At 43.5% G+C, this 9,485-nt stretch overlaps 1 protein-coding gene across 1 annotated transcript; it reads left to right on the forward strand.

Annotated features, from left to right (window-relative positions):
* Window positions 1-1,299: 1,299 nt before the first annotated feature.
* On the forward strand, window positions 1,300-5,708 carry LOC123401567 (protein ACCUMULATION AND REPLICATION OF CHLOROPLASTS 6, chloroplastic). The gene is made up of 7 exons (XM_045095394.1): window positions 1,300-1,779; window positions 2,079-2,309; window positions 2,416-2,640; window positions 3,419-3,679; window positions 3,780-4,659; window positions 4,808-4,938; window positions 5,180-5,708. Exons 1-7 carry the CDS (start codon window positions 1,318-1,320, stop codon window positions 5,474-5,476), a joined length of 2,487 nt encoding a protein of 828 aa, XP_044951329.1. The 5' UTR covers window positions 1,300-1,317; the 3' UTR covers window positions 5,477-5,708.
* The last annotated feature ends 3,777 nt before the right edge of the window (window positions 5,709-9,485 follow it).

A 9,485-nucleotide genomic window follows, 5' to 3' on the forward strand; every position in this document is an offset into this window, starting at 1 on the left:
CCAGTGGACCAGAAATAGATTTGGAAAGATTGTGAACCAGCCTGTGGTTGAATGATGAGAGGGACTGTGATATCCCCAGCCCATCAGGATTCAAATCCTGGTGCTCGCATTTATTCATGAATTTATTTTAGGATTTTCGGCGATGTGCATTCAGTGGGAGGAGATGTTCTCGTCGATGACGAGGTGCCTACGATGACTTCGTAAATTTTAAGATGGTATATCGGCTCAGTCTTTCGGAGGTGCTCATAGGGATAGGGTGTGCATGTGTGCGTTCATAGGGATGAGTGTCTGCGTGTGTATATGAACGCTTGCGTTCGTACTGTGTTTTTTTTTTTGAAAGATTAATCAATCAATCATACCCTACAACCTTGTAAATACTTTTATATTTTTTGCTTCCTTATTGCTTATGCTTTTTAGTTACTTTACTTATCTGCAATAGAGCTTAAAACTAATAATTTATTGGTTGATTGTATCCTCAACCAGTTCTTTTTTTGACACAAGGGAGCAAGGATCCTAAAAAAAAATGTGCCTCCAATTTCATGACAATTTACCAATCCATCGAGGACCAGGACGTGCACCCAACAATTTCAACATTGTTTACAAACCACCAAAAACAAGATGATAAGAAGTAGCTTCGTCTCTCTATCACTCAATCACAGAGACAAACCCAACCGAAGGATCAACATCTCAGGTCTAAAAAAGAACAAGAGTTTCACAATTCTGCATTCAATACCAACTACTCCCTCCGTTCTTAAATATAAGTCTTTTAAGATATTTCACTAAACATCTACATACGAAGCAAAATGGGTGAATATACATTCTAAAGTATGTCTATATAAATCCGTATATAGTCCACTAGTGAAACCTGTAAAAAGAATTATATTTCGGAACGGATGGAGTATATTGCTACATGTTGTAGACCACCTATGCATGTATCAAATAGATTTTTTTTATATATAAACTACTTTGCCACCAACCAAGTCTTAGGATGACTTACCAAATATTTCAAAAAAGTGAATAGCTAACTGATCCATGTGACGCGACGTGTCGCCCCACACTACCCGCTAGTAGGTCCTACGTCCTTTTATAGCCTATATACTACTCCCTCCGTTTTTAAATATAAGTCTTTTAAGATATTTCACTAGAAGTTTACATACGGAACAAAATGAGTGAATCTATACTCTAAAGTATGTCTATATACATCCGTATGTAGTCCACTAATGAAACTTTTTTAAAGACTTATATTTAGGTACGGAGGGAGTAAAAATACAAATATTTCGGTATAAAGGGAGTATTTCACATGAAATTTGCAGTAGTATGAAAAAGGTTGAGGGCCTTCAACATCACACTGACTCACCTCAGTGCATCCGAACAAACAACGACAGGCCGACAGCAGACGCACGCAGCCAGGCCGCGGGCGCAGCGCACGCCGCTGTCCCCCTTCCAACATTTTTCTCAAACCCCCACCCCCCGCCGCCGCCGCCGCCGCCGGCAATGGAGGGCTTCCACAACCTGCTCGCGCGCCCCAACTCCGCGCCGCTCGCCTTCTCCCTCCCGCGCCGGCGCCGCCGGCCGCCGCCGCCGCCGCCCGCCGACGCCCTCGCCTGCCGCGCCGCGAGCCGCTGGGCCGACCGCCTCTTCGCCGACTTCCACCTCCTCCCCGCCGCCGCGCCCGAGCCGCCGGCCGCGGCCCCCGCCGGCGTCTCCGCGTCCCCCTTCGTCCCGCTCTTCCCCGACGCCGCCGACCGCTCCTTTCCCCTCCAGGTCGACCTCTACAAGGTTAGCCCCCTACATCGCTTCACGGGCATCTCGCGTGATCTAACTGAACCCAGGCTGGTAACATCCATCCGTCAGACGAAAATGCATCATTCCTGAAATGCGATGATAATTTGTCGTAGAAAGGTTTTATCATCCAGCATTGTGCCTAGAATTTCCATATTTAAGGACTTCTGTCTAGGTTATCCTCTCACAGTCCCACGAAAACATGACCCCCTTTGACCCGATAAGTAAACCAGGGATGGATTTTCTGTAACATATGACTAGTCTGGGGAAACGATCGATTCGCTTGCTCTGCTCAGGTTCTCGGCGCGGAGCCGCATTTCCTCGGCGACGGCGTCAGGCGGGCATTCGAGGCGCGGACGGCCAAGCCACCGCAGTACGGCTACAGCACGGATGCCCTTGTTGGCCGTCGGCAAATGCTGCAGATTGCACATGATACACTCACAAACCAGAGCTCCCGCACCGAGTATGACCGCGCGCTCTCTGAGGACCGTGACGCCGCGCTCACGTTGGATGTTGCTTGGGATAAGGTGAGGCTGCAGGGGCAGTAAACTATGGACTTGGATCTTGTACGATTTCAGATAGCACTGGCATGTACTTGTTGTCTCTGCTTAAATTGGATGCCTTGCCAAGCAGGTTCCGGGTGTGCTGTGTACCCTTCAGGAGGCTGGGGAGGCACAGGCAGTGCTCGCAATTGGAGAGCACTTGCTGGAGGACCGCCCGCCCAAGCGGTTCAAGCAGGATGTGGTGCTGACAATGGCTCTTGCTTATGTGGACATATCAAGGGACGCAATGGCGGCTAGCCCTCCAGATGTAATCTGCTGCTGTGAGGTGCTTGAAAGGGCTCTCAAGCTCTTGCAGGTTAGTTGTTTCCACCGTCAAAAAATTGTGTGGCAGATTTAACTTGTGTATGGTGGCTTTACACAAACATCTATTTATTAATCCCAGTACTATATGTTGACTTAAGTCAAAATATATTTTTCTTCTTTTACTGCTGTATACACTATGTAGTCTATATTGATTTAATTGGTGTTAATGCTGAGCATTAATTCTGTTTTTCTTTGGCTATAACCTATAAGTAAGTCCCCTTAGGGTAAAGATAAGATGCAGCATGTTTTCCTATAGTATTTCTGTATGTGATTTCAATTAGTTAGGATTTATCGAGCTTCTGCTTCGATATCTTCCAGAAGAGCAGGGACAGATCCCACTACCTCCTTTCGGATTTAGTTAGGTCCACGAGTTAACCACCATAACATGAGTTTTATATCACAAAAATTATATCATTAGAAACTTCAAATGTTCAGTATTTTCTAATGGTATAATTTTGTGATATATAATGTGTATTGCGTTGGTAAAATAGATGACCTAGATATACGTGCAGGACCTATAAACCAGAAAGGAGGGAGTACTAAATAAGTTTGTATAAGTAGTATAATAAAATGTACAAGTCTAACTATACAATAAACCTATAAAAAGGAGGCTAAAAAACAAAGTTATTTGTATTTTATATTTTCACTGGGACGATACTGGAATTGGATAGATATAGATAAGTATGTGAAGACCAGCATGAAATGCATGTGCTGTATGTTGCTAAGAAAGATCTTCTGGAAGCACTATTAAGATATATGTTATCCTTTAGGAGGATGGGGCAATCAATCTTGCACCTGATCTGCTTTCACAAATTGATGAAACTCTGGAGGAGATCACCCCTCGTTGTGTTTTAGAGTTTCTTGCCCTTCCTCTTGACGAGAAGCACCAGAGTAAACGCCAAGAAGGTCTTCGTGGTGTGAGAAACATTTTGTGGAGTGTTGGTAGAGGAGGTATTGCTACTGTTGGTGGAGGATTTTCACGGGAAGCCTACATGAATGAGGCCTTTTTGCAGATGACATCAGCTGAGCAGGTTTGTAACTATCACCAGTTTTTATGAGGCAGTAGCCTTTTCATGTTTCTGTAGCACATGTTTCGAGTATGTGTTGATTCATTTGTATTACAAATCACAGATGGATTTCTTTTCAAAAACGCCGAATAGCATACCACCTGAATGGTTTGAAATCTATAGCGTGGCACTCGCAAATGTTGCTCAAGCAATTGTAAGTAAAAGGCCAGAGCTCATCATGGTGGCAGATGATCTTTTCGAACAACTCCAGAAGTTCAATATCGGTTCTCAATATGCTTATGGTAACGAGATGGATCTTGCGTTGGAAAGGGCACTTTGCTCATTGCTTGTGGGAGACATTAGCAACTGCAGAACTTGGCTTGCGATTGATAATGAATCTTCACCACATAGAGACCCGAAAATTGTAGAGTTTATTGTGAACAACTCTAGCATTGACCACCAGGAGAATGATCTTCTTCCAGGCCTGTGTAAGCTTTTGGAGACTTGGCTTGTCTCAGAGGTTTTCCCTAGGAGCAGAGATACTCGAGGCATGCAGTTTACACTTGGAGACTACTACGATGATCCAAAAGTTTTAAGCTACCTAGAAATGATGGAAGGTGGTGGTGCTTCTCATTTGGCTGCTGCTGCTGCTATAGCAAAACTTGGTGCTCAAGCTACTGCTGCGCTTGGTACCGTGAAATCAAGTGCTATTCAAGCATTCAACAAGATTTTTCCATTGATAGAACAGCTAGATCGATCAGCCATGGAGAATCCTAATGATGGCCTTGAGGAATCTGTCAATAAATTTGACCAGAAAAACATTATGGGATTTGATATCCTTGATTCCAAAAACGCTTTCCTGAAGATTGTCTCTGCCAGTGCATTATTTGCTCTGTTGACGGTAATAGGCATGAAGTACTTGCCCCGTAAGAAGGCGCTCCTCCCTGCTATCAGAAGCGAGCATGAGTCCGTGGCAGTTGCTAATGTTGTTGACTCAGTTGATGGTAAGTAGACTCACTCATGAGATGCACTACTGGGCTTGCATGTCTAACCTTTTCAGGGAAACTGTGTGACAAATCTTTGATCCATATATAAATTTGTTTCTGTATATGCATCACCTGATAAAAACCGTTACATGTTCATTTGTTGAAGATGACGAACCAGATGAGCCCATACAGATTCCTAAAATGGATGCGAAGCTGGCAGAAGATATTGTTCGCAAGTGGCAGAGCATCAAATCCAAGGCCTTGGGATCAGATCATTCTGTTGCATCATTGCAAGAGGTGAGGTTCTAAAGTTTGGCCGCTGCTGCTGGTCCTGTACTTCCACTCACAAGATACCTTATGCAGTCGGAGATACTTCAGATAGTCATATAGGTTACACCGTTCATACATATGCTTGCATGATGGTAGCCCTGCTTGTCTAGCTTGTTGTCACAACATAATTTCTTGGGAGTTCTTTTCACTGCCAACTTATCGCCCTTACGACGGTAACTGAAAACTGGTATTTCCATGACCCCCACAGGTTCTTGATGGCAACATGCTGAAGGTATGGACGGACCGAGCAGCAGAGATCGAGCGCAAAGGCTGGTTCTGGGACTACACGCTGTCCAACGTGGCGATCGACAGCATCACCGTCTCCCTGGACGGACGGCGGGCGACCGTGGAGGCGACAATTGAGGAGGCGGGTCAGCTCACCGACGCAACCGACCCCAGGAACGATGATTTGTACGACACTAAGTACACCACCCGGTACGAGATGGCCTTCACCGGACCAGGAGGGTGGAAGATAACCGAAGGCGCAGTCCTCAAGTCGTCATAGGGCGTTCAGCGTGCAGTAAACCTTGTTGATTGATTCCTCCCGTGTTTTTCTGGTGTGTAAATAAGCAGTCTAGTCTAGGCTCTTGTCAGTTTGGAAGACGGAGATAGTTTGGTTAGTCAGTTAGTCAGCGATGAGCTTTGTTTTTCCGTGTGTTCTATTCGGATTATTGCTAGGCTAGAAGAGATCCTTGGGTTGGTGATAAGAGAAACTTAGTGCTGGATTTGCAGGTGAAGCCATCCTTTTGATCCTCTTTTACAAAATCCCTACACAAAAAAGTATACCCTTCATAAATAGTTGATGCGGCCACTATTACGAGCTGTTCGGCGTTACTCCAGCTCCGTGAAATATGAGAAACTGGGAAGCATCCTTTTCCCCGCTCCATGATTTTTAACTGATGCTCCACCAATTCCAGGAGTGGGGTTGTGGAGCGGAGGGCCTCTGAACAGACCCTTAAAGTGGTAGGTATTCAAGGATCATCTTATATATTTATTTTGGTGCCACCATCCACTCTCCAGATGTATCCACGCTTCAAAGTTTGGATGCCAACCCAACTACTTTGAGAATATCAGGTGCTCCCACACCTCACATGCTCGCGTGATACATGAGCTCCTGGGTTGTTGGATCATGGACCGAACTGTTTGTGTGAAAGCCTCTGGATCTACGCAAAATTGTGAGACTCCTTGTTTTGCAGGTTTGTGTGAGCTCTCTCTGGCACGTTGGATCCATGATCCAACGGTCCAGGAGCTCTGCTATCATGGGGGCATGTGAGGTGTGGGAGTACCTCTCCCGCATTAAGAATGTCACAATTGAGAAAGTATTTTGCTCTGAGCACCATAGCACATAAAGAATCAGGTTCACAAAAGAGTCACCACACCTGTCTAGATAACAGGGCAAGGTCAAAGCATTGTATGCCCCTAAATCTCATATCTCCACGATTATTTTGTATACACATTTTTCACCGCGCAAAGCAGTGCATATACTTCTGGTGGCCATCATCTCCCTACCAATACCGGGTCATTGCTTTGTGTGATCCCCATACATACTTGAGCAAATAGCTTGAATACAGAGAATGTATAAGAAGGAATGGCATGATTTGCTGACTTTAACAGTGTTACTTTTTCGAGAACGGGCGTTTGGAGGCCAAGCTCCATGAAGCTCGAAATTTTTGAAAAAAAATCAAATTTCAAACTTTTCTGTTTCAAAAAGATCTAAAAAAATATGCAAGTAAAGAAGTTATCACAAGTTAAATAACAAGCTAGGAAGGTATCGTAAGTTATCAACACTAACTACTCTCTCCTAGGTATAAAAGCATAAGAAAATGAACTCCTGCATCTCGCCACTGAAGAATACAGATCAACCTATCTTCAACTTATGGGATGCGCAAGTATTCGTCTCTTGATTTTCATGATTTCTTCATTTTGACGTTACATGTATTTACCAGGGGTAACTCATCATGATTGGCCATAAGCTAATCATATGCAAACCACCTTTGATAAATATCACTTTAGGCACGGTCTCTGGCGGGAGTACCCGTTGAGGAACATAAATAATAAGAACATAGTTAGCAAACTAGTTTTGCTTAAGAAGAATGTATGAAAAAGATGTACCAGTAACACAATAGTAAAAATATTCTTATAAAGTAGTTTGAAGTGATGTTCGAATGGTTCAACTTGTGCACTAGTGGCACATATCCATGATAACTATTGCCAATCAAGTAATTGTTCTTATAATCCTCAACATCATGAATAAATGATATCAAATGATTTTTCTTCAATCAAGTAAGTCCGGAGTGATAATTGTAGTAGGTCCGATCTACCATCCGTTGTGTAGTTTTTGGAGTAGAGAAATAGGCTAATAATGAAAAATAAACAAGTTTAGTCGGCATGTGTACCAAATTATTTTCAGTAATCAATATAAATTACCAAATAATTTGTTGAGAAACTCACCTTGAGGTAGAACTAGAATCAAGTGATCCGCATGCACCCAAATTTCGATATTATTATCACGATCTTCGTCATGACCTAGATCGAAGGTAATGTTCATGTCCTCTTCAAACCCATACGCCTTGCAAAATGCTCTCCAAGAAGAACAACCAAAACATATGTGATCTACTCCATTTTTTATATGAACAACAAAGTGTAATTGTTCGTCTTTAGGTGAGCTATCTTAGTCTCCGTACTCTCCCTCTCTTTGAAATGAAACTTGTCCAAGACATGAAGTCTTGCATGACATGGAATATACTAGTCGAATTATACAAAATAAAATTACATGTTAATTAAAGAAAAAAAGCACACGTCATGTTTCATCATTAAAAGAACACATGTCGTCTTTACATACCATAATCATTTCAAAGTTCTCCTTTAGCTTGACGATGAAGGACGTAGCGTTGTCTAGGTGAGGATACCGTAATCATTTCAAAGTCCTCCTTTAGCTTGACGGTGAAGGACGTACCGTTGTCTAGGTGAGGATAACAGTCACATATACTCCTGTAAGCGGTACACATATAACACTCACGGATCCCTCGTCGTCAGACATTTTCTGTGTTCATGATTCAAAGATTAAAAATTATAAGTCACACGAGGCAGCTGGGACAGATTGAAAGTCAACCAAAATCATAATTCAATTAACATTACTTTTATGTAGTAGTGACATAAAAAATGGCATATGTTTTGCCGGAATATCATCTAATTCCCGTTTCGGCAAATCATGGACGCTTCATATTTCTTCTTTTATAGTAAAAGTCATGCTGGAATCCATGAAAAAATTCGGCATGACCGTTGCTAAAAAAGGACAAATAGAGCGCCTGGAATTTGCGGGAACGAAAATGAATCAACATTCCGACAAAACATAGGCCACCTGGGGGTGTTTCTGCAAATTCATTTTTAAAAACTCGCTTCACACTTTCATTAAAAAACTTTCTTCACATTTTCATTTCAAAAAAACACTTTTATCGAGTCCCACTTGAAAAAATAACTATCATGTTCATAACTAAAGGATTAAAAATTGATCACTGTTCAACATGGGTTGTCTTTCAATCAGTCGAGTCTCTCTTGAAAATCTCTCATCTCAGGCGGTGTATATGATGGACACTCCCTCACATTGATATTTCGACCGTCGGTGATGGTCGCTCGTCTCCTTCTCTCGTGCCCCCTCAATAGGTCTATCACGAGGAAAAGGAGGACGAACGACCCCCATGACAATAGTCGGCATTCTTCCTCACTGGTATTTTACCATATATATAGTGGACACACCCTCACATTCATATTACGATCGTTGGTGATGGTCGCTCATCCATTCGTTCTCAAGTGCATTGTGAAAATGTATGACACGTGGGAATGAAGGATATGCGACCCCACGACAACAGTCAGGATTCGGTCTTTTCCCTCAGTGAAAGTCATACAAGTAGTGTGACAGCCCGAGACCGACGCTCCAGAAGATTCCCCTTTTCTTTCCCTTTGCGTCGTGTGATTATTTTCTTTTGTCGCATCATCACCGCATCATGCACATCATCAACATTGCATCGGCACCCCGTTTCTGCCAGTTTTCAAAACTTGCATCCGTTGTTAGTTGCCGGTTCACGTCGTTGTCCGTTCTGAGCCCGACCGCACACGCACGCGCCCGCGGCATCGTCAAAACCCTGTTTTAAAAGTGTGCGTAAAACTTTCTCTGTTTGGGTTGGAATTTGACGTGCGGTCGTTATTAGTTATAGGTAGACCGCTTGTCAAATTTCGTCGCGATCGTAGTCCGTCTGGTACCCGAACGGTCGACCGTAGCGGCACCGTATTCGGTCTATCGTCGTACGTTATCGGTGTTTAAAAATACGTTGCCTGGTCGCCCGTTTTCCCTCTTGTCTCCGGATAACTACACACCGCGGCCACTTACCCGTTCCCGCGTTCGGAATTAGTCGAATCCGACCGCGCGGTTGGATCCGGAATGAAATTCCGGTAAACCTAGCCCCCCTTTCTCTATAAATAGACCTCCTCCTATTTTTTTGACAGCCCCCTCCTTC

Source organism: Hordeum vulgare, chromosome 6H, assembly GCF_904849725.1.
Source record: "Hordeum vulgare subsp. vulgare chromosome 6H, MorexV3_pseudomolecules_assembly, whole genome shotgun sequence".
In the NCBI taxonomy this organism is placed as follows: Eukaryota; Viridiplantae; Streptophyta; class Magnoliopsida; order Poales; family Poaceae; genus Hordeum; species Hordeum vulgare.

Bases quoted from the DNA above. Each gene is read 5' to 3' on its own strand.
- LOC123401567 (XM_045095394.1), top strand. From the start codon at position 1,318: ATGAAAAAGGTTGAGGGCCTTCAACATCACACTGACTCACCTCAGTGC. The intron at 2,310-2,415 runs GTGAGGCTGCAG...CTTGCCAAGCAG, and splicing joins TGGATGTTGCTTGGGATAAG to GTTCCGGGTGTGCTGTGTAC. The intron at 4,939-5,179 runs GTGAGGTTCTAA...TGACCCCCACAG, and splicing joins CTGTTGCATCATTGCAAGAG to GTTCTTGATGGCAACATGCT.